General features: G+C 39.8%; 1 protein-coding gene across 1 annotated transcript in view; it reads left to right on the top strand.

Annotated features, from left to right (window-relative positions):
* Positions 1 to 11,742: 11,742 nt before the first annotated feature.
* Positions 11,743 to 25,378, top strand: part of LOC117507707 (protein-arginine deiminase type-2-like) — a 28,608-nt gene continuing 14,972 nt past the window's right edge. Inside the window, 5 exon segments of the mRNA XM_034167525.1 lie at positions 11,743 to 11,927; positions 14,305 to 14,473; positions 17,087 to 17,156; positions 17,395 to 17,456; positions 17,687 to 17,804. Coding sequence (XP_034023416.1) covers positions 11,836 to 11,927; positions 14,305 to 14,473; positions 17,087 to 17,156; positions 17,395 to 17,456; positions 17,687 to 17,804 — 511 coding nt within the window. The 5' untranslated portion in view covers positions 11,743 to 11,835.

Raw genomic sequence — 25,378 nt, 5'->3', positions numbered from 1 at the left:
CCTAAAAATGGCCCAGATACAGAAGGGGTAAAAAACATGTTTTTGTGTAAATGCTGCAGCATCCGTTGAGGGTTATTTCTGCGTTCTAAGATGCAATTTTTGGTGTTCAATCTCTAAGTCCACTGAGCTTCCTCTGTGCTTGCATCCATCGGCATTCATAGGCAACCAAACTATGCATGAAATTGCAGCAAACAGCCCAGATCGTTGTGCATCTGCTGAGCATCCATGAACGATCCCTGAAGGACCTAATTTCAAATTCAAATTTATTAATTTATATAGCGCCAATTCACGATGAGATCGTCTCAAGGCGCCTCACACAACATAATAAAAACAACAACAAAAATTTTAAAACACAATAAAAAGACAAAACCATAAAAGAATACAAGAATAAAAACACATAACACTAACGATAAAACAAGGAAAACAAATGAGTCTTTAAACGTGATTTAAAAGTCTCCACAGTATTCGACTGCGGTATGCGTGCCAGGACATCGTTCCACAGAGGTGGGGAACGATGCTCTGTGACCGGCAGACTTTTTATTCACCTTGAGAACACATAAAAGTCCTGCACCCTGAGAACGCAGGGCCTGAGCTGGTACATAGGGGCTTACCAGGTCAGCCAGATAGGGAGGTGCAAGTCCATGAACAATCTTATAAACTAATAACAGTACCTTAAAATCCGATGTTGCAGTGACTGGGAGCCAGTGCAGGGACGCTAAAATGGGCGTAATGTGGTCGAATTCTCTGCTTTGTTTCAAAAGTCTGCCAACAGAGTTTTGAACCAGTTGAAGACCCCTAATCCTGGACTGTGGTAAACCAGGAAATAGAGCATTACAATAGTCCAATCTAGAAGAGACAAATGCATGAATCAAAGTCTCAGCATCAGCCATAGACAGGATGGGACAAATCTTCACTATATTTCGCAAATGGAAGAAAGCAGTCCTCGTAATGTCTCTAATGTGGAGGTCAAAAGACAACAAATTACCCCAAGATTCCTCACTTTATCCGTATGATGTATAACACATGAACCTAAGCTAAGCGCTAGCTGACCAAATTGATGCCGATACCTCGCTGGACCAAGAACCATCACCTCAGTCTTATCAGAATTTAAAAGTAGGAAGTTACTAGACATCCAACTTGTCACCGATGCAAGGCAATCTTCCAAAGATTTTATGTGAGTGAGATTACCAGCAGTTATCTGCATGTACAATTGGGTGTCATCAGCATAGCAATGAAAGGCAATCCCAAAATCAAATCAGTTTTATTTATATAGCACCAAATCACAACAAACAGTTGCCCCAAGGCGCCTTATATTGTAAGGCAAGGTCATACAATAATTACGGAAAAACCCCAACGGTCAAAACGACCCCCTGTGAGCAAGCACTTGGCGACAGTGGGAAGGAAAAACTCCCTTTTAACAGGAAGAAACCTCCAGCAGAACCAGGCTCAGGGAGGGGCAGTCTTCTGCTGGGACTGGTTGGGGCTGAGGGAGAGAACCAGGAAAAAGACATGCTGTGGAAGAGAGCAGAGATCAATCACTAATGATTAAATGCAGAGTGGTGCATACAGAGCAAAAAGAGAAAGAAACACTCAGTGCATCATGGGAACCCCCCAGCAGTCTAAGTCTATAGCAGCATAACTAAGGGATGGTTCAGGGTCACCTGATCCAGCCCTAACTATAAGCTTTAGCAAAAAGGAAAGTTTTAAGCCTAATCTTAAAAGTAGAGAGGGTGTCTGTCTCCCTGATCTGAATTGGGAGCTGGTTCCACAGGAGAGGAGCCTAAAAGCTGAAGGCTCTGCCTCCCATTCTACTCTTACAAACCCTAGGAACTACAAGTAAGCCTGCAGTCTGAGAGCGAAGCGCTCTATTGGGGTGATATGGTACTACGAGGTCCCTAAGATAAGATGGGACCTGAATTATTCAAAACCTTATAAGTAAGAAGAAGAATTTTAAATTCTATTCTAGAATTAACAGGAAGCCAATGAAGAGAGGCCAGTATGGGTGAGATATGCTCTCTCCTTCTAGTCCCTGTTAGCGCTCTAGCTGCAGCATTTTGAATTAACTGAAGGCTTTTTAGGGAACTTTTAGGACAACCTGATAATAATGAATTACAATAGTCCAGCCTAGAGGAAATAAATGCATGAATTAGTTTTTCAGCATTACTCTGAGACAAGACCTTTCTAATTTTAGAGATATTGCGCAAATGCAAAAAAGCAGTCCTACATATTTGTTTAATATGCGCATTGAATGACATATCCTGATCAAAAATGACTCCAAGATTTCTCACAGTATTACTAGAGGTCAGGGTAATGCCATCCAGAGTAAGGATCTGGTTAGACACCATGTTTCTAAGATTTGTGGGGCCAAGTGCAATAACTTCAGTTTTATCTGAGTTTAAAAGCAGGAAATTAGAAGTCATCCATGTCTTTATGTCTGTAAGACAATCCTGCAGTTTAGCTAATTGGTGTGTGTCCTCTGGCTTCATGGATAGATAAAGCTGGGTATCATCTGCGTAACAATGAAAATTTAAGCAATGCCATCTAATAATACTGCCTAAGGGAAACATGTATAAAGTGAATAAAATTGGTCCTAGCACAGAACCTTGTGGAACTCCATAATTAACCTTAGTCTGTGAAGTAGATTCCCCATTTACATGAACAAATTATAATCTATTAGATAAATATGATTCAAACCACCGCAGCGCAGTGCCTTTAATACCTATGGCATGCTCTAATCTCTGTAATAAAATTTTATGGTCAACAGTATCAAAAGCAGCACTGAGGTCTAACAGAACAAGCACAGAGATGAGTCCACTGTCTGAGGCCATAAGAAGATCATTTGTAACCTTCACTAATGCTGTTTCTGTACTATGATGAATTCTAAAACCTGACTGAAACTCTTCAAATAGACCATTCCTCTGCAGATGATCAGTTAGCTGTTTTACAACTACCCTTTCAAGAATTTTTGAGAGAAAAGGAAGGTTGGAGATTGGCCTATAAGCTAAGATAGCTGGGTCAAGTGATGGCTTTTTAAGTAATGGTTTAATTACTGCCACCTTAAAAGCCTGTGGTACATAGCCAACTAACAAAGATAGATTGATCATATTTAAGATCGAAGCATTAATTAATGGTGGGGCTTCCTTGAGCAGCCTGGTAAGAATGGGGTCTAATAGACATGTTGATGGTTTGGAGGAAGTAACTAATGAAAATAACTCAGACAGAACAATCAGAGAGAAAGAGTCTAACCAAATACTGGCATCACTGAAAGTAGCCAAAGAGAACGATATGTCTTTGGGATGGTTATGAGTAATTTTTTCTCTAATAGTTAAAATTTTATTAGCAAAGAAAGTCATGAAGTCATTACTAGTTAAAGTTAAAGGAATACTCGGCTCAATAGAGCTCTGACTCTTTGTCAGCCTGGCTACAGTGCTCAAAAGAAACCTGGGGTTGTTCTTATTTTCTTCAATTAGTGATGAGTAGTAAGATGTCCTAGCTTTACGGAGGGCTTTTTTATAGAGCAACAGACTCTTTTTCCAGGCTAAGTGAAGATCTTCTAAATTAGTGAGACGCCATTTCCTCTCCAACTTACGGGTTATCTGCTTTAAGCTGCGAGTTTGTGAGTTATACGCCTTTTCTCTCAAAAATTCTTGAAAGGGTAGTTGTAAAACAGCTAACTGATCATCTGCAGAGGAATGGCCTATTTGAAGAGTTTCAGTCAGGTTTCAGAATTCATCATAGTACAGAAACAGCATTAGTGAAGGTTACAAATGATCTTCCAACCAGTCCACATGTGCTTTGTGGATCTGGAGAAGGCGTTCGACCATGTCCCTCAGGGCACCCTGTGGGGGCTTCTCCGGGAGTACGGGGTCCGGGGTCCTTTGCTAAGGGCTATCCAGTCCCTGTACGACCGCAGCAGGAGCTTGGTTTGCATTGCAGGTAGTAAGTCACACCTGTTTCCAGTGCACGTTGGCCTCCGCCAGGGCTGCCCTTTGTCACCAGTTCTGTTCATTATCTTTATGGACAGAATTTCTAGGCACAGCCAGGGTGTAGAGGGGGTCTGGTTTGGGAACCACAGAATCTCATCCCTGCTGTTTGCAGATGATGTGGTTCTGTTGGCTTCATCAAATCAGGAACTTCAGTTTGCACTGGGGTGGTTTGCAGCCGAGTGTGAAGCATCCAGAATGAAAATCAGCACCTCCAAATCTGAGGCCATGGTTCTGGACCGGAAAAAGGTGCCTTGCCCTCTTCAGGTCGGTGGAGTGTCCTTGCCTCAAGTGGAGAAGTTTAAATATCTCGGGTCTTGTTCACAAGTGAGGGATGGATGGAGCGTGAGATCGACAGACGGATCGGTGCAGCGTCTGCAGTGATGTGGTCGCTGTATCAGACCGTCATGGTGAAGAGAGAGCTGAGTAGGAGGCAAAGCTCTCGATTTACCGATCGATCTACGTTCCAACTCTTACCTATGGTCATGAGATTTGGCTCATGACTGAAAGAACAAGATCGCGAGTACAAGCGGCCGAGATGAGTTTCCTCCGCAGGGTGGCTGGGCAATCCCTTAGAGATAGGGTGAGGAGCTCAGTCACTTGGGAGGAGCTCGGAGTCGAGCTGCTGCTACTCCACGTTGAAAGGAGCCAGCTGAGGTGGCTCAGGCATCTTTTCCAGATGCCCCCTGGATGCCTCGCTGGAGAGGTGTTCCAGGCACGTCCCATTGGGAGAAGGCCCCGGGGAAGACCCAGGACATGCTGGAGGGACAACGTCTCTCAGCTGGCTTGGGAATGCCTCTGGGTTCCCCCGGAGGAGCTGGGGGAAGCGTGTGTGGATCGGGAGGTCTGGGCGGCTTTGCTTGACCTGCTGCCCCCGCGACCCAACTCTGGATAAAGCGGAAGAAAATGGATGGATGGATGGATGGATGGATAGTTTGCACCATGTGTCATGCTTAGTTATCATGTTATGGGGTAACATATGTCACATGTCATAGAATCCAATAGACATCGACATTGTTTGACCTTTACTTTGGAGACCAAACATTCAACACAGTCAGAACTTTTCCATTTGTTAATCCCAAACTGGAGCAACTTTAACTTTTGACCCCTGTACAAACTGAAACTTACATTTGTCACCATTCTTGCTGTTTTTACCCCATAACTCCAGAACATTCAGCTATAGATAGTCCAAACTATACCTTTTTGGAATCTTTGTGATCAGATACATAATGTGGTATCACTTTCATTATGATTGGAACATTTTTTTAATTCTGACCCAGTGCAATTCTTCAATTGACCTCTACTTGGCCCCCTATTGAAAATTCAAATGGCTAAAGTTATTTTTCAGCAATATGTACCAAAAGGTATACACAGTGAAATTTTGGTGCTTGTAACCGGATCTGAACAATTCTTACAGTTATCTGCTGTACTAGTAGTTCAACGTGTCATTGTAAGCTGCAATGGTCAGAGGTGGTGTTACGGGGCAAAAAAAGGACCTCGCTCGGCGTCGGTCTCTCACCCCACCTCAGTGTTTGAGAGCTCAAGGATGATACAGCGTGTCCCACGTCTCCCCAGCCTGGAAGTCGTCCTCTGCCGGCAGCTCCCCTCCTGGCAGCTTCCCTCACAGCTAATAGTGTCCCCCCATGCACGCATCAAGGAAACAGAGCAGTAGAGTGGTTTAACTCACAAAGGTCAGATGATGAAACTGAGCAATATTAAAGATAACGGGTCACAAGCCAGTGTCAGCCCAAGAGCAAGAGATTATTCTGCTAAAAACAAATCTAAGAGGATAGATACTATTCTGATTGGGGATTTTATAACAAGGCAGGTGAAAATGGCCAGGACTGAAAATCTAACTGTGAATAACACATCAGTCAGAGAGATGGCAGCTTTGCTACCAGACATTATGTCTGCACACCCACATATTAAAAAGATTGTTATTCATGTGGGCTCATTTGGTATCCTCACAAATAAATCTGGGTCAGACACCCCAAAGAAATACTTTTTGTTTTTATGGGAAACACTTAGAAAAATTCACCCAGGACTGCCTTTTATCTCTGGATCTATCTCATTCCCAACACATCAACACACAACTCCTCAACTGCAACTGAGCTTGAAGCAAGACTGCCTGATATCTTAGCTTCATGTTTGGAAAATGCCCAGTCAGTAGACAGTCGTGTGGATAGTTTAAACTCAGCGCTCAAAACTACACTCAACATGATTGTGCCACATTTATTAAGCCCCCCCCCCCCCCCCCCTCCCCAAGACACAGTCACCGTGGTTCAGTGATTACTTGTATCACCTCAACCACAAGACTAGAGGTCTAGAGCGGAAATGACATTGTTCAAAATTAGAAGTATTCCTTGCGTGGCGTGATGCTATCTTACAACCCCAATTCCAATGAAGCTGGGACATTAAAAACAGAATACAATGATTTGCAAATCCTCTTCAACCTACAGTATATTCAAATGAATACACCACAAGACAAGATATTTAATGTTCAAACTGATAAACTTTATTGTTTTGTGCAAATATTTTCTCATTTTGAAATGGATGCCTGCAACACATTTCAAAAAAGCTGGGACAGTGGTATGTTTACCACTGTGTTACATCACATTTCCTTCTAACAACACTCAATAAGCGTTTGGGAACTGAGGACACTAATTGTTGAAGCTTTGTAGGTGGAATTCTTTCCCATTCTTGCTTGATGTACGACTTCAGTTGTTCAACAGTCCGGGGTCTCCGTTGCCATATTTTGCGCTTTATAATGTGCCACACATTTTTAATAGGTGACAGGTCTGGACTGCAGGCAGGCCAGTCTAGTACCTGCACTCTTTTACTACGAAGCCACACTGTTGTAACACGAGCAGAATGTGGCTTGGCATTGTCTTGCTGAAATAAGCAGGGACGTCCCTGAAAAAGACGTTGCTTGGATGGCAGCATGTGTTGCTCCAAAGCCTGGATGTACCTTTCAGCATTGATGGTGCCATCACAGATGTGTAAGTTGCCCATGTCATGGGCACTAACACACCCCCATACCATCACAGATGCTGGCTTTTGAACTTTGCACTGGTAACAATCTGGATGGTCTTTTTCCTCTTTTGTCCAGAGGACACAATGTCCATGATTTCCAAAAACAATTTGAAATGTGGACTTATCAGACCACAGCACACTTTTCCACTTTGTGTCTGTCCATTTCAAATGAGCTCAGGCCCAGAGAAGGTAGCGGCATTTCTGGATGTTGTTGATGTGTGGCTTTCTTTCTTTATTTGGAACCCCATTAGCTTCCAACAAGTGGTTGTTCGTCTTCCTGGGGTCCAATAACTTAAAATCAACTACATTTCAGCAATAAATAATCCAACACTTAACTTCAATTCATGATCCTTCACATTAAACTCAGTCCAAAGTCTATGCTTTTTTTAATTCATTCATGCAATTTTGTTTTAAAATCTTTTAAAAATAATATCTACAGTTTATTTGCTGTATGACCCAAGACAAATGGTTCCATGCTGTACAAACATGTATAGCTTTCGCTTTGCATGGTAGAGTTTTTAACTTGCACTTGTAGATGTAGTGACAAACTGTTATCTGACTGTGTTCCTGAGTCCACGCGGTAAGATCCTTTACACAGTGATGTCGGTTTTTAATGCAGTGCCGCCTGAGGGATCGAAGGTCACTGGCATTCAATGTTGGTTTTCTGCCTTGTTTCTTATATGTAGAAAGTTCTCCAGATTCTCTGAATCTTCTGATTATATTATGGACTGTATATGATGGAATCTCTACATTCCTTGTAACTGAACATTGAGAAACATTGTTCTTAAGCTGTTGGACTATTTTTTCACCCAGCTGTTCACAAAGTGATGATCCTCGCCCCATGAGCCTTTTGGGGATGCTCCTTTTATACCCAATCATGTCACCTGTTTCCAATTAATCTGTTCACCTGTGGAATGTTCCAAACAGTGTTCTTTGAGCATTCATCAACTTTCCCAGTCTTTTGTTGCCCCTGTCCCAGCTTTTTTGAAATGTGTTGCAGGCATCCATTTCAAAATGAGCAAATATTTGCACAAAAACAATAAAGTTTATCAGTTTGAACATTAAATATCTTGTCTTTGTGGTGTATTCAATTGACTATAAATTGAAGAGGATTTGCAAATCGTATTCTGTTTTTTATTTACATTTCACACAACGTCCCAACGTCATTGGAATTGGGGTTGTACTCATACATCACACTGACAAAGTGAGGAACCTTGGGGTAATTTTTGATCCTACATTATCCTTTGACCTCCACATTAGAAATATTAGGACTGCTTTCTTCCACCTGCAAAATATTGCGAAGATCCCATCCTGTCTATGGCTGATGCTGAGACCTTGATTCATGCGTTTATCTCTGCTAGATTGGACTACTGCAATGTTCTATTTTCTGGTTTATTGCAGTCCAGTATTTGGGCTCTCAAATTGCTTCAAAATGCTGCTGCCAGACGTTTGACATGAAGCAGAAGGTTTGACCACATTACACCCATTTTAGCATCTCTTCACTGGCTTCCTGTCCCTGTGAGATCAGATTTTAAGGTTCTGCTACTAGTCTATAAAATTGTTCATTGACTGGCACCTCCCTACTTAGCTGATCTAATTAAACCCTACGTACCGGCCCTGGCTTTGCATTCTCAGGGTGCAGGACTACTTTGTGTCTCTAGGGTGAATAAAAAGTCTGTGGGTCACAGAGCTTTCTCTTATTGTGCACCTGTTCTGTGGAATGATCTCCATGCATCAATAAAACAGTCAGATTCTGTAGAGACTTTCGAGTCCAGATTTAAGATGCATTTATTTTCCCTTTTGGTATGGCAAGCATACTGGCATAGTGTGTTACTATGCTTTTACTCTTTTAATACTTTTTAATCTTTTAATTAATTTTATTCTGAAATGCCCGTGTGCCGTGGCCTCAACTTTATCTAGATTCTGGGTTTTTTGTTGAAGTTTGGGGCTGGTGTCCGGCGATTACCTTGGTAGTTCTTTTGTTTTTCTTGCTGCTTAATGCTGACAAATTGTAGTGTATATTATATTGTAATTGTACTGTATTTGTTGTCTTTCTGATGCCTGATTTTTTTGTTTGTGTGAAGTTCCTTGAGGCGACTTTGTTGTGATTTCGTGCCAATAAAAAAGTGGAGGGGAAAAAAAAAGAAGATTTTTGCTTATGTGCCATGTGATGTATGTGTGGAGTTACAAATATCAACAGAATAAGAAATAAAAGATTCAGATAAAGTACATGAAAATAGGCTGAGGTTTGCACATAACAGAGGACCATCTGTTTGATTCACTTATTACTATTTAGGCACATCTCTAAAAGCAATACGATTTAATCAATTTTAAATTGACATGAGATTATAAAAACGTGTAACAAAACATTTTTGTTGTAAATTTCATTCATGGTCTGCTGTTTCAAACGAGTAATTTTTCAAGACTCCTATGTCTCTTGGTAAGAGCACATGAGGACACAGCATTGACTAGGTCTACATGGTATTGTAGTAATCACAAGATTCTGTCTTACCTCACAACCACAATTTCTTCATTTCATTACAGTTGTTTCCCAGTCAACTGTATCAGCAGGTTTTGTTAATTTCAACATCATGTCTGTGTTGCATGTTTTTGCTCTGGCTCATTATACAGTCTACATAAATCATGCATAAGCACTTTTGATGATTTATAAACAGAAGACATTGTGCTAAATAAAAGTATTCAAACTTTTGGAACTGAAATCTTCTAAAATAGTTAATAACTGTTTGGTGCATTTGGTCCAATTCATTTTGACAATGAGATTCCTTGACCTTTGACAAAATTAATGTTTAAGGGCACTTTTGGAATTTACCTTCATTGATACATTACGTTTGTAAAAAAAAAAATAGCAAAAGAACATGGGAGAAGTAGGCCACCTAACAAACGTTCAAAGATGACCTTGACCTCAATGATTGACCTTTGGAAAACTTGATTTTGTTGTACAATTCCAGAACCCACATCCCTATGGGCAGCCAAATTTGGTCTAACTTGTACTGAAAAACTTAAATTTTGCCATTTCACCAAATGACTTTCATGCCAGTGATGGTCTTTTGGTAAGTTTGATCTCTTCTGTGCAATTCCAAAACCCACATCCCTATGGGCACCACATCTGGTCTAAAACACAGTAAACAACAGAAATTTTGCCATTTTATCCAATGACCTTGATGCCCTTTGGTAGGTTTGATCACATTTGGGTAATTCCAGAAAATATGTATGCCTGGTTTGCTGGACATATTAATGGAAATAAAAATTCTGACCTCAATAACCTTGGTCAAAACAAACCCTTTCAGGGCAGGTCTGGGATTGATCATCAGCCACATCTCAAGTTTGCTGCAAATCATCCAAAGGACCAGAAATTATAGTTCAAGGTTTTTCACAAACATGGTCTCAGTCACATACTTTAACTTGCTCTCAAAGAGCAAAATGACTTGAACATTTAATTGACATTTTCACTTTGCAACACATGCAAAGATTTTTTTTTTCATCCTCATGAAAGTCCAACTGCATTTTATAATATTGCTAGTTCATACAAAAATGAGAGTTGTGCTTAACATCTGCCTTACAGGAAAGCATGTTTTGACAGCGTTTCATCATGCACTTGCACAAGTCAAATTAACGGGAAAGAGGAAGTTAAACAACAACAACAACAAAACCTACAAAAAAATCCTCTGTCTTAGACAAGCAGTTGGTCAACAATGGGGTCATGGACCTGTCAAAATGAGTTAGTTTTACTGAGAACCCGCAAGTGGTGAGAAAAGAAGAGGAAAACAAAACCTGACCACTGTACATTTGAATACAAAACAGCACCTGTGAAATTTACCAAATGACATCTTTTATTATAGCTGACACCCCCCCCCCCCAACCCACAAACAAAGGTAAATCAGGTGAGCAAAATATTAAATAAAATCCAAATATATAATCCTGCACCTACACAAAGTGCAAGATCAAATAAAATAAATTTAAAAAGTTTTTTTTTTTTTTTTGTTTCCTAACTGTTACGGCATAATATTTCAAAGCAGAAGAGAATTTCTCCTGGACCACAGCGAAATGTTTAGACTGGCATGAAAATACAGAAATACTATAAAATATTATCAATAAATATAAAAACAAGAGCAATTGGAGATTTTTGCTGTCCCCCAATCCTGATCCAGATCATCTCCAAAATTCAATGGAGTCCTCCATGGCCTAATACGTATCTATCTGTGGTGCAACTTTGGTGAGAATCCGTGAAGTAGTTTTGATGTAATCTTTCAAAGCCTATATAAAGCAGAATCTGGATCCAGTTCACCTCCAAAATTCAGTGGAGTCTTCTATGGCCTAATATCTATCTGTGGTGAAAATTTCATTATTATTAGTTTTATTAGTTTCACATTATTAGTTTTTAATTTGTATAAAAAAGTTTACACCATAACCAATATTGTGTGAATTCTGTCATCAAGATCAGAAATAAATGGCACAAATATTGTACATCACTGTATTGTATAGGCATGTGAATATTTCTGACAGTCGTCACCTTTTCAGAGGACAAATTATAGTAAAATGATCATCATGTAAAGACATGAAAACCACAATGAAGCACATATACTGGAGTTAAGTGTTAAAGCATCAGTGCATGTCATTATGCTTTATATGGGCGGGTACGAGGGTGGATGAGGTGGTGCTGGATGGAATGAGGGAGGTCTGGCCGGCTGCAGACTTTATAAACACTCACTACTTCCAGCTCAGATTGTGTGTTTGCTTGTGTCTTGTCCTCCAGCTTGTTAACAGAACAATTGCAGAATAAACAGATCTCTGCTTCACCATGGCTCATCCTCGAACAATCAGAGTAGATGTTGGCATACCTGCAAAAGTCGTGTATGTGGTCGGCACCGAACTTAACGTGAACGTATACAGGTGAGCATGCACTCAACCTAAACTTTACTTTCTTAGAAACATTCTATTAATGATGTCAGTCTAAAAAAAGTTTATATTCTAGTTTGATATTGAGAGCACTGAGAGTGTCTCCACATTTGTCTTTTTGGAAAATAGACACCAGACTGTGTCACGATCAGAGTGCTGCCCACAGATCAGTGGGACTGTATTCTGTAACTGGATTTCTTACTATTTATAGATGTAAAAGTCCAGAGCAGGGGGTCTCAAAGGGACTACCAAAAAACGAGAAACTATATGAGCTACTCATTCAAAATAGTTTTTTTTAATTAAATAAAAGTCTTAACATCTGTTTAAAATAAGACTAGGATTATTTGCTTTTCATTAACAAAGAATGGAGTCTGATATGTAAACACAGAAATTTTAGTCATGAATACTCAATGTCATTAATCTCAACATATCATATAGGCAGGGTTGGGTAGGATTACTTTGAAATGTAATCCAAAAGTAATCAGATTACAAGTAATCCAAATGTATGTACATACATACATACATGTAATCCACATGTATTCTTTCAAAGTAATCCTACCCAACCTTGCATATAGGTATGTTAAGCATTACCCATTTATGTTTTTGTTTTTTTTTTGTTTTTTTTGCTAACCAATTTATTATTGTTTTTGCTAATTCCAATGTTTAAATTTAATTTATGGTAACCTAAGGTTTTTTGTTTTTTTTTAAGTACAGGGTGGGCAAATAAAATGTTACCACTTTTGTAATCCAAAGAAGAGGAGCATGGATTGAACATCAATCAATTCAATCAATTTTTTTTTTTATATAGCGCCAAATCACAACAAACAGTTGCCCCAAGGCGCTTTATATTGTAAGGCAGGGCCATACAATAATTATGTAAAACCCCAACGGTCAACATGTCATCAATTATTGAACTGTACAGAAAACAAGAGACAAAGTGGGAAACCTTTGGTATCAAATGTTAATTTGATGCTTCTGTTACAAGTCTGTAAATAAAATTTTCAAATAAGTTCTCATTTCAAAAACTTGTGTACGATCAAAAAGTGGTAACATTTGCTGGCCCACCCTGTATTGTTCCATGTTCCATGAAAGACGTGCGGACGGGTCCGCGCGTCGGGAGGCAGCCGGCGCGGTGCGGCGGCACAGGAAAAACACCTCCGTGTTGATAACCATTTGTAAAATCCAGGCGGCTTTTTATGGCTTTCAGTGGAGTGAGTATATGAGAAATTGTTTAACAGCTGGACATGTTCCAACTTGTCCTTAAGGCTTCCAACGGAGGTGTTTTTCCTGTGGCGGAGCCTCGCGGCGGCTGCAATCCGACGCTGCAATCCGTCCGCACGTCTTTCATTAAAAAAATCTCCTTTAACAGTGGAATATCCAGATAAAATGCTGAAACCGACTTCTTCTGAAACTTCTCTGTTCTCTCACGACGTCCTGGATCAATAGAGCCTGAAATGTGGAGGTTTTCAGCTTGAAACAGGCTGACGATGGCGCCTGAGAGCGCTGTGCGATGTCTCGCACCGTGGGAAGTCCTTAAAGCAACAGAATCACCTCAAAATCTCTCATCAGCCGTTAAAATTTTCACTGAAAACAAGCTTAATTTTTTCGAACCGTGTCCACTTCGATGTGTCTCACAGGTTTAGAAAACATTTTGATCAAACAAAGCGCCAGTCTCTCAGCAACTTCTCAGACAAAGGAATTCCGACGAGGGGCTGGACGACTCCTCCCACAAGGAGTGCTCACAGGCGAATGACGTCACAGACAGGTGTGGAAAAACTCACGCATGCGCACGAGGGTTCAAGCATGTCTGACGTAAAAACATATGAATGAAATCCATATAATTTTTGAAAAAAATAAAAAGGACCTATACTTTATTGACACCTCCTAAAACATCAAATTCATAATAAGTAATGTAATGTAATAAGCTGGTGCCGTTGTCTACTTAAACTTGCATGCAGCGCTCAATGATGTCATATGAGGACAGTGATTCAACACAAATGTTGATCGGTACGCTTTGGTCGTTTAGGTTCCTAGTTTGGAAGAAAAAAGTAAGTTAACCAATTCCATTTATTCTTCCAAACTTTCTGGAACCCTGAAATTCTACACTTTTCTTATTACGAACTATATTTTCCCTTTGGAATCATCTCAGGTAAATCTGAGCAGGTAAGCTGGGAGACGGTTGATGAACTGACATGAAATGACCCCCCCCCCCCCGCCCCCCAACACACACAACATGTTGCTTTTTCAACCTTCTGCCACCATTTATTTTTAATGCATTATTTATTAGCCCATTTCTGTGCTCTTCGCTGTTGAAATATGATTGTTATATGCAGGTGTACTCTCACAGTGTGCCGTTTGCTCTTATTCTCAGGAGTGCACCTCCCAGCTCCAAGTACTACTCTGTGAGATGTTCTCCTGGTGTTCAGCACATCACCTTCCCTGCCCTTGAGAAGGGTGATGATGGTCTCATCCCTATAGTGGAAGACTCATATGTGGTTTTGACCATGGACAAAGCCAGTGAATTTGAAAATGACAGCAAGGTACAGTAGGTCAGAAGTGCATAACTTGGTGGCTGAGGGGTTATGGAGCTGAACATGAACTAGAACTGCTGGTTTGCAGCCTCACCGAATTTGATTGCCCAATTGGGTGAACTTTGCTGTATACAACGGCCGGCTGTCAAACAGGGAAATGACAAAAAAGAAGAAGTGTAAAGTTTAGATAGTGAAACTGTCACAGGCAAGACGTGTATGGACCATATCACCAAAAAAACATAATTTCCTGTGCAGCCTTAAGTGCACAGTGCAGGAAGTAATGTGGTCAGATGTTTAGTGGGACACACACACACACAGAAAACATTTTATGAACACCACATGTGAGTCACAGCTATTGCACATTTACTCCAAGTTTTCCATTGAAAGGTGTTAAGACTTCAATATTTTTTATTGTAAAATTCTTATTAACAATATTTGCAACCATTTCTGAGCTCAACCCACTTGCAGGCACACAAAGGGGCAGTCATACAGGGATGTAAGATTAATCAAATGACTTATTTACCAGATAATGTGAGTCCAGATGAGTTCAAAAGTACACAAAATTGAGTTCAGGGAAACACAGCAGATCACATACACAGGAAAGTCTCCAGTAAACATATACTGATATGAGCTGAGAAACTGCACAGCATAAACAGAGGAACAAATCCAGGATAAATTAGCAACCAAACAGAGCACAGGCAGGCACTAAATACCATGAGAGTGTCTACAAATTCCAAACAGCTGCAGCACAAATAACAAAACAGAACACATACCAGTCCAACAAGAGAACACCAGAGGGAGCCAGAGACAAAGGAGAGAGAGAGAGAACACAGAGCCAGACAGAGAATGACAAGAGATACCTGAAACAAAACAGAGAATGGTCAACACATTAGAAATAATCTGAAACTAAGAGGACATTTAGAAATACATCCAGAACCAAACAGACAAACCACAAGATCTTTAAAAACAGAACCAATACAGTAATACACCACAGGCCACTAGACAGAGGCAAAGGACACAGACAGCATGCCTCTGAATGAAGGTGAGAGAGACAGGATGTAAAGCACCAGGAATAAACACTCAGGGATGAAAATACATAATGACACACAATAAAACACAGAAACAGGCCAGAATATCAAAATAACAAGAATATCCCAGAATCTAAAATGTGAACCATGACAGTTATTAGGAGCATTAGTAATAATAATAGTAATAATAGCTTTTATTACTATTATTCAGTAATGATTCTTTAGGTTATTGTATGAACTGTAATATGGATCATAGTCGTGTTTTAAACATAAATGATAACATTAAATACACATTATTTCCACAGTGATTCATTCCACAATTGTGGCAGTAACTTCAGTCAAGTCAGGGAACATACAATGATGTCAGATTTTATTGCCTCCATGACACGACTTAGGTTCTGGATGGCAACCACCCAGACAGACAACCAGTTCATCCCCACCTCTCACAAGTAACCATGGCCTTTTCCATCCAATGGGGTCCTCAAAATGCAGGCACCTATGTGCTGATAATATATAGAGAAATGTACATGCAATATGCCTCATCTTAATCTTGATAAGTAAACACTTTCAAAAAGACCGGTACCAAAGACATCAAGTCATTGCATTTGGTCAATGGTTAGCATTCAAGTCTCACAACCATACAACAAGATAGGAAGCACGAGCATCCTAAAGGCTTGGTCCTTTGTTCTCCTGCAAAGATATCAGCATTGCCAAACACCTCTGTCACATGATCTCATGACTCCATAAAAAAATCATTAAAAACCTTAGTCAGGACAACCGCAGATCCAGACATTCTGATTTCTTGCTCAGCTTCTCAAATCCTGCAATCAAGGCATTCACTGATTCCACAAACATCACATCATAGTCACTGAATTCACAGTCAGTTAACCTTTCCTCACCAACAAAAGCAGTTAATTCACTGGATTCCACAAACCTACCCAACATTCAGTCCATGGAAGCATTGAACAGTGTATGAGCCAGAACACATCCCTGATGTACACCCATTTTCACTGGGAAATCTTTATGCCCCTGCCTCCAAGCCATACAGTACTCACTGTGTATCGGCTGACTATGATGTCCAATAACTTCTTGGGCATCTCAAATTCTCAGGATGTCCCAGAGACCAACCCAGTCAACTGAATTTAACACTTTGCAAAGATCAGCATAGGCAGTAAAGAAGCACTGCCGACAGTAGTGTTTGTATTCTATGACTACTTACAGGGTTAGAATGCTGTTGATGGATGACTTCTTGGTACTGACTAGTATGAAGAGTAATCCATCCAGGCACCTTCCCCAGCACAGATAGCAGTGTGATACCCAGATAGTTTGGTACGTATAGGAACAGCAAGTCCTTTCTTGCAGTCTGTAGAGATGATACCATCTCTCAATAAATATTCCTGCAGTGCCAGGAGAACAGGATCTCCAGAAGATTAGAGGAACTTGGCACCAATGCTGCAGACCTCTGCTACAAGAGCTTTTTTGCCCTCAGTTTGTCACTTTAAGGAATTAAAATTAATAATAATAAAATAAATGTAATTCATTTAATTTTATTTAATTAAAAAACTTGTTCATATTATTACTTATTTCTTTTTAGGCGTCCATCCAGTACTATGAGGACAAGGAAAAGGAGTTGGGGCTAGCACTGCTGCATCTGACTGCTATTGGTTTGTTACAGAATAACAAAAAGACACTTGTTTGCCTTTTAAAAATGCAATTATTTTACCTTTTTCCTCACTGGTTTCCACCATTATTTCAGTTCTACTTTATGATGAAGAGGTTACCAGGAACAACATTGTAGAATCTATGTATATACAAATGTACACAGTTAATTACTAAAATTCTAAACGAAGATACCCGGAATACAAAGTGTCCTCTGATAAACACATTTTTTACTTTGCACAGAGGTCTCTCTGGATGTGGATGCTGATCGAGATGGGAAAGTGGAGAAGAACAACCCCAACAAGGTGACTTCAAACATCTGTTACACATGACAGTGGGATCTGACATTTACTAACGGACATATTTACTGTCGTTAAACTAGCGGCAGCACAAAGGATCTTTTTTCTTAGTGGGGCAAAGTTGAACCATGATCATTTTGTGGTGTGTGACAGAACATGTTGCAAATGCAAATATGTATTTTAAGATACACTTCAAGTATAGAATTTTTGTGTGTGTTTATGTTGAACATTTGTAGGGCTCCTGGAAATGGGGTCTCAATGGGCACGGTGCAGTCCTTCTGGTTAACTGTGACTACGACAACTCCCACAAAAGCAAACCCGACAGCGAGCAAGACTTTATCTCCACTGTCGCCGGTAAACAAGTAACAATTTTCAGTGACTGAAGACTACTTTGGGTCCTGCTTTTTTGGTTTGGTAATGACTGATTGGTGCTCGATTTTTTTCAGCAGGAGTATTTAGCCGTTTCATTCCTCAGAAACTCACCATGGTTATTAAAATGAGCATTAATGTCATTACTTTCCACAATCACATTAATTACCCAAATATCACACAATTAGAAGGAATGCAAGAGAAAACATGAAATTATTAATTTATTTATTCACAATGATGCCCCAGTGGGCTTCACAATGACAACAATGAAATGAAAGAAAAGGAACACAGAAACTTTTAAAAAAGTTACTACATAATTTTTTTTGAACATGACAAAACGTTTGGTGTAAAAGTACATATTGCAATGTTTTACAGATACTAATATCAGAAAGTTTCATAAATATCATCATCATTTTTTTCAGTTTAACATTGGCCAAAGACAATTTACAATCTCCAGTCTTACTGTCATTATTATTGCATTATCATCATTATTAATATTATAATACTAGCGTGTTGGCCGTGGGGATCCACAGGCTCTATTGGGTAGTGTTTATAAAATAGGTAGCTGACATTTTTCAAAGGTGTTTTAAATTATACAACGTTTCTATAATGAGTTGGAATGGTGTGAGTCTAGAATATTTTTAGAACCTTAGACCTCAACAAATTTCTTAGAGTAAGAACTCAATCCTTTTATTTCCTGTTACTTATGTAATTTTTTTAAATGTTAATTTCCTGTCATGTATTTATAAATTGTTTAGGGTCTTGTTATCATATACACAGTATTATTATCGTCATCCTTATCAGCAGTATTATTATTACTTCTATTTTGTCATTAGATCTTTCAATGGACCACAGTAGAAACAGGTGTTTCACTTTCCTGTGTCATCTGTATATTTTGAATGTATTTACAATTATATTAACAGAACAGAATAAAGCCATTATTGTCATTATTGTCACACACACACACACACACACACACACACATATATATATATATATATATATATATATATATATATATATATATATATATATACACACACACATATATATATATATATATATATATATATATATATATATATATATATACACACACACATATATATATATATATATATATATATATATATATATATATATATATATATATATATATATATATATATATATATATATATATATATACACTATATCTGCATTCAACCCATCCTAATTACAATTAGACACAATCCAACCACTATGAACAGTTGGCTGCCATAGTCTGGCACCTGGGGACCTGCTTCCTTGGTCAGGGGCAGAGAAAGGAGCAGACCCTAAATAAGCAACTTTTTGATTGTGGGAGAAAACCGGAGGAACCTCACACAGACATGGGGTGAACATGCAAACTACAGGTGAGGAAGTGATCCCACGATCTTCTTCTGTGATTCTAACCACTAAGCCACTGTGCCACCCATTATGCACTTACATTGAACTTCCTAAAACAAAAACACACACACACATGCACACTTTTTATAGATAATTTACTGCCCCCTGCTGGATTGGTGTGCGAGTCCAGAATGTTAGTTATCAACATCCATTGCTCGGTGTTGTTAGCTAATATCCATAGTTTCTCCAAAAATATTACATCTATCAATGTTCTCTTTTCGCGGTGTTCATTCTTGACCCAAAATACATAAGCACACCACATAACAAATATCAGCTCTCCACAGTTTGTCTGTGGTTGAAACTGCACGAGCGCTTTTATTTTTACACACCCAGAAACAGAGACTGTGGCAGAAGACATCAAACGCAGTACAGTTTTCACTCATGGTCATGTTAATGTGACACCTCACTCATGGTAACGGTAACATAACGTAGCTTTGGAGGCCAGGCTGGGCGAATTGGATACTCAACTCCGCACCGTGGAAAATTCTACAGCTAGCCAGGCCCCTGTAGTCGGTGCGAACCAAGGTAGCTTAGCCGCCGTTAGTTCCCTTCCAGCAGATCCCGAGCAGCCGGGAAAGCAGGCCGACTGGGTGACTGTGAGGAGGAAGCGTAGCCCTAAACAGAAGCCCCCGTGTACACCGCCAACCCGTTCACATTTCCCCACTTGGCGACACACCCACTGAGGATCAAACTCTGGTTATTGGCGACTCTGTTTTGAGAAATGTGAAGTTAGCGACACCAGCAACCATAGTCAATTGTTTTCCGGGGGCCAGAGCAGGCGACATTGAAGGAAATTTGAAACTGCTAGCTAAGGCTAAGCGTAAATTTGGTAAGATTGTAATTCACGTCGGCAGTAATGACACCCGGTTACGCCAATCGGAGGTCACTAAAATTAACATTGAATCAGTGTGTAACTTTGCAAAAACAATGTCGGACTCTGTAGTTTTCTCTGGGCCCCTCCCCAATCGGACCGGGAGTGACATGTTTAGCCGCATGTTCTCCTTGAATTGCTGGCTGTCTGAGTGGTGTCCAAAAAATGAGGTGGGCTTCATAGATAATTGGCAAAGCTTCTGGGGAAAACCTGGTCTTGTTAGGAGAGACGGCATCCATCCCACTTTGGATGGAGCAGCTCTCATTTCTAGATATCTGGCTAATTTTCTTAAATCCTCCAAACTGTGACTATCCAGGGTTGGGACCAGGAAGCAGAGTTGTAGTCTTACACACCTCTCTGCAGCTTCTCTCCCCCTGCCATCCCCTCATTACCCCATCCCCGTAGAGATGGTGCCTGCTCCCAGACCACCAATAACCAGCAAAAATCTATTTAAGCATAAAAATTCAAAAAGAAAAAATAATATAGCACCTTCAACTGCACCACAGACTAAAACAGTTAAATGTGGTCTATTAAACATTAGGTCTCTCTCTTCTAAGTCCCTGTTAGTAAATGATATAATAATTGATCAACATATTGATTTATTCTGCCTTACAGAAACCTGGTTACAGCAGGATGAATATGTTAGTTTAAATGAGTCAACACCCCCGAGTCACACTAACTGCCAGAATGCTCGTAGCACAGGCCAAGTGGGAGGATTAGCCAATCTTCCATTCCAGCTTATTAATTAATCAAAAACCCAGACAGAGCTTTAATTCATTTGAAAGCTTGACTCTTAGTCTTGTCCATCCAAATTGGAAGTCCCAAAAACCAGTTTTATTTGTTATTATCTATCGTCCACCTGGTCGTTACTGTGAGTTTCTCTGTGAATTTTCAGACCTTTTGTCTGACTTAGTGCTTAGCTCAGATAAGATAATTATAGTGGGCGATTTTAACATCCACACAGATGCTGAGAATGACAGCCTCAACACTGCATTTAATCTATTATTAGACTCAGTTGGCTTTGCTCAAAATGTAAATGAGTCCACCCACCACTTTAATCATATGTTAGATCTTGTTCTGACTTATGGTATGGAAATTGAAGACTTAACAGTATTCCCTGAAAACTCCCTTCTGTCTGATCATTTCTTAATAACATTTACATTTACTCTGATGGACTACCCAGCAGTGGGGAATAAGTTTCATTACACTAGAAGTCTTTCAGAAAGCGCTGTAACTAGGTTTAAGGATATGATTCCTTCTTTATGTTCTCTAATGCCATATACCAACACAGTGCAGAGTAGCTACCTAAACTCTGTAAGTGAGATAGAGTATCTCGTCAATAGTTTTACATCCTCATTGAAGACAACTTTGGATGCTGTAGCTCCTCTGAAAAAGAGAGCTTTAAATTAGAAGTGCCTGACTCCGTGGTATAACTCACAAACTCGCAGCTTAAAGCAGATAACCCGTAAGTTGGAGAGGAAATGGCGTCTCACTAATTTAGAAGATCTTCACTTAGCCTGGAAAAAGAGTCTGTTGCTCTATAAAAAAAACCTCCGTAAAGCTAGGACATCTTACTACTCATCACTAATTGAAGAAAATAAGAACAACCCCAGGTTTGTTTTCAGCACTGTAGCCAGGCTGACAAAGAGTCAGAGCTCTATTGAGCCGAGTATTCCTTTAACTTTAACTAGTAATGACTTCATGACTTTCTTTGCTAATAAAATTTTAACTATTAGAGAAAAAATTACTCATAACCATCCCAAAGACGTATCGTTATCTTTGGCTGCTTTCAGTGATGCCGGTATTTGGTTAGACTCTTTCTCTCCGATTGTTCTGTCTGAGTTATTTTCCTTAGTTCACTAGAAGGAGAGAGCATATCTCACCCATATTGGCCTCTCTTCACTGGCTTCCTGTTAATTCTAGAATAGAATTTAAAATTCTTATTCTTACTTATAAGGTTTTGAATAATCAGGTCCCATCTTATCTTAGGGACCTCGTAGTACCATATCACCCCAATAGAGCGCTTCGCTCTCAGACTGCAGGCTTACTTGTAGTTCCTAGGGTTTGTAAGAGTAGAATGGGAGGCAGAGCCTTTAGCTTTCAGGCTCCTCTCCTCTGGAACCAGCTCCCAATTTGCAGAGGTGTCAAGTAACGAAGTACAAATACTTCGTTACTGTACTTAAGTACACTTTTTAGGTATCTATACTTTACTCCATTACTTATTTTTCTGCCTACTTCTGACTTCTACTCATTACATTTTCACACAAGTATCTGTACTTTCTATTCCTTACATTTTTAAAACAAACAGCCTCGTTACTCTTGGCTTTAGTTTAATGTTTATATATATATATATATATATATATATATATATATATATTTCACGTCATGTGCGCCTGTAATCAACTTTTCTGCAGCGCGGCTTTGCTTTGAACCGTGAACCAAGCAGTGGTTCGCAGATTGAAGCAATGCTTCGACCATTGCTTCGTTTATTCTTTCTTTCTTTCGCTTAATTTCTCCCCGCTAAAACCGTAAAGAGCATACTTCTTTGAGTATTATTTACCTTTTCTATGTTAAATCGACCTGTTATGGTCTTCTGAAACAGTTGATAGATGTATTTTATAACTTAAAAACGGGAGCGACGCTAACGCGTTAGCATGTCTATGGCATTTTCAATGTTAAAAGTTAGCATTTAGCAATTGCAGCTCTCATCACGTTCGGGTGCATTTGTTTTCAAATTGTAATATTTCTTAAATTTATTTTTGTTTATATATTAATAATCTAATTATTATTATATACAATTCTAGAGAAAGACTCAAAAAGAGCCTGAATAGAAACACAACAGAAAATATAAAAGCAACTAACAATGAACATACATAAATTGTTGTGAAAGTGTAGTAACACGGACCCACAACAGGGGGCGCAAATGAACGGTCAATAGATGAGCCAAAAAGTAACAATTTAATGTTGTGAAGGTGCACAACGAATACACAGACAATCTCAGAATATGATTACAGTCAATCCACAAAGGTGACGTGTGGGCAGGCTCGAGGATAGAAGACGTCTGTCCTGAGAAGAGCCGGAACCACACAATTTCCCTCGCCACGGAACCTGGTGAATACTGGAGCCGCCAAGTCCCGAATTCCCAGGTGATCACCATCCCCGACTCTCGGATCTGGTACTGCTGGCGAAGAGCAAAGACAGTCAAGTGTGGGTGTGTGTACACCCCGTAACAACAACGGTGGGAATGCCACCTCCACCTCTAACACACACTCGTGCAGCGTCTGTTTAACCACTTATCTGACAGACGTAGGACGAAACAGTCGCGACCCACGCCGGTCCTCTGGTTGACAGCTGCAAAACAATACCTCCTGAAATCACAGAATACTGGCAGAGAAGATTACCTCCAAAGAAGTACGATATCTCGGCGATGAGGTGGAGATGACGTCTGGGTTTTATGGAGTGAGATGATGAAGAATGAGTGACAGCTGTCAGGAATTAATGAGTGACAGCTGTCACTCCCGGCTGTGTCCGTGGCGGCAGCGCCCTCTCGTGCCTGAAGCCCGCACTTCAGGCAGGGCGCCCTCTGGTGGTGGGCCAGCAGTACCTACTCTTCTGGCGGCCCACCCAACATAAATAAATACATATGTACATAAATGTTTCCTGTGAACACCTAGTGACTCTTACTCCTCCATTTCATCCCTGTCTTATTTAAGTTTAATGACCGTTTGTTTCACTCAAACCATATTTTCAGTTTAATTTCTTCAGTGATTTCCTCCAGAACTATCTGCCAAACTAGAAAACCGCTGCATCCTAGTAAGAGCAGAATACTACTGGAATTAATTTGAATAAGGAAAGTTGTGTTTTTTTGTTTTTTTTTTCCTTCACTAAATGGATGCTGCACTCACTGCAGTTTATTGTCTGGAATAGTCCCAGATTGCATTTCAGAGCTTCTAGAATTGAAACATTTTCGTGCAGGTGGTGTTGGGGGGTAATTTGGGGTTTTGGGTCTTGGGCCACATGTAGAAGAATCAGTTTTTAAATTAAGCTTTCAATTCATATAGTGGCATCTACCTTTTTTTTTTTTTTTTAAAGGTTACTTTATACTTTTATACTTTAAGTAGGTTTTGGAGCACATACTTTTTCACTTTTACTTGAGTAAAGAGATCAAGTTGATACTTCAACTTTTACCAGAGTGTTTTTAAACTGCAGTATCTATACTTCTACTTAAGTAACAAATGTGTGTACTTTTGACACCACTGCCAATTTGGATCAGGGAGACAGACACCCTCTCTACTTTTAAGATTAGGCTTAAAACTTTCCTTTTTGCTAAAGCTTATAGTTAGGGCTGGATCAGGTGACCCTGAACCATCCCTTAGTTATGCTGCTATAGACTTAGACTGCTGCGGGGTTCCCATGATGCACTGAGTGTTTCTTTCTCTTTTTGCTCTGTATGCACCACTCTGCATTTAATCATTAGTGATTGATCTCTGCTCCCCTCCACAGCATGTCTTTTTCCTGGTTCTCTCCCTCAGCCCCAACCAGTCCCAGCAGAAGACTGCCTCTCCCTGAGCCTGGTTCTGCTGGAGGTTTCTTCCTGTTAAAAGGGAGTTTTTCCTTCCCACTGTCGCCAAGTGCTTGCTCACAGGGGTCGCTTTGACAGTTGGGGTTTTTCTGTAATTATTGTATGGCTTTGCCTTGCAATATGAAGCGCCTTGGGGCAACTGTTTGTTGTGATTTGGCGCTATATAAATGAAATTGATTTGATTTGATTTGATTAGTTACTTCCTCCAAACCATCAACATGTCTATTAGACCCCATTCCTACCAGGCTGCTCAAGGAAGCCCTACCATTAATTAATGCTTCGATCTTAAATGTGATCAATCTATCTTTATTAGTTGGCTATGTACCGCAGGCATTTAAGGTGGCAGTAATTAAACCATTACATAAAAAGCCGTCACTTGACCCAGCTATCTTAGCTAATTATAGGCCAATCTCCAACCTTCCTTTTCTCTCAAAATTCTTGAAAGGGTAGTTGTAAAACAGCTAACATGATCATCTGCAGAGAAATGGTCTATTTGAAGAGTTTCAGTCAGGTTTTAGAATTCATCATAGTACAGAAACAGCATTAGTGAAGGTTACAAATGATCTTCTTATGGCCTCAGACAGTGGACTCATCTCTGTGCTTGTTCTGTTAGACCTCAGTGCTGCTTTTGATACTGTTGACCATAAAATTTTATTACAGAGATTAGAGCATGCCATA

This window comes from Thalassophryne amazonica, chromosome 3 (genome assembly GCF_902500255.1).
Source record: "Thalassophryne amazonica chromosome 3, fThaAma1.1, whole genome shotgun sequence".
In the NCBI taxonomy this organism is placed as follows: Eukaryota; Metazoa; Chordata; class Actinopteri; order Batrachoidiformes; family Batrachoididae; genus Thalassophryne; species Thalassophryne amazonica.
The sequence above is the reverse complement of the archived record's forward strand: the minus strand, read 5'-3'. Positions and strand labels throughout refer to the sequence as shown.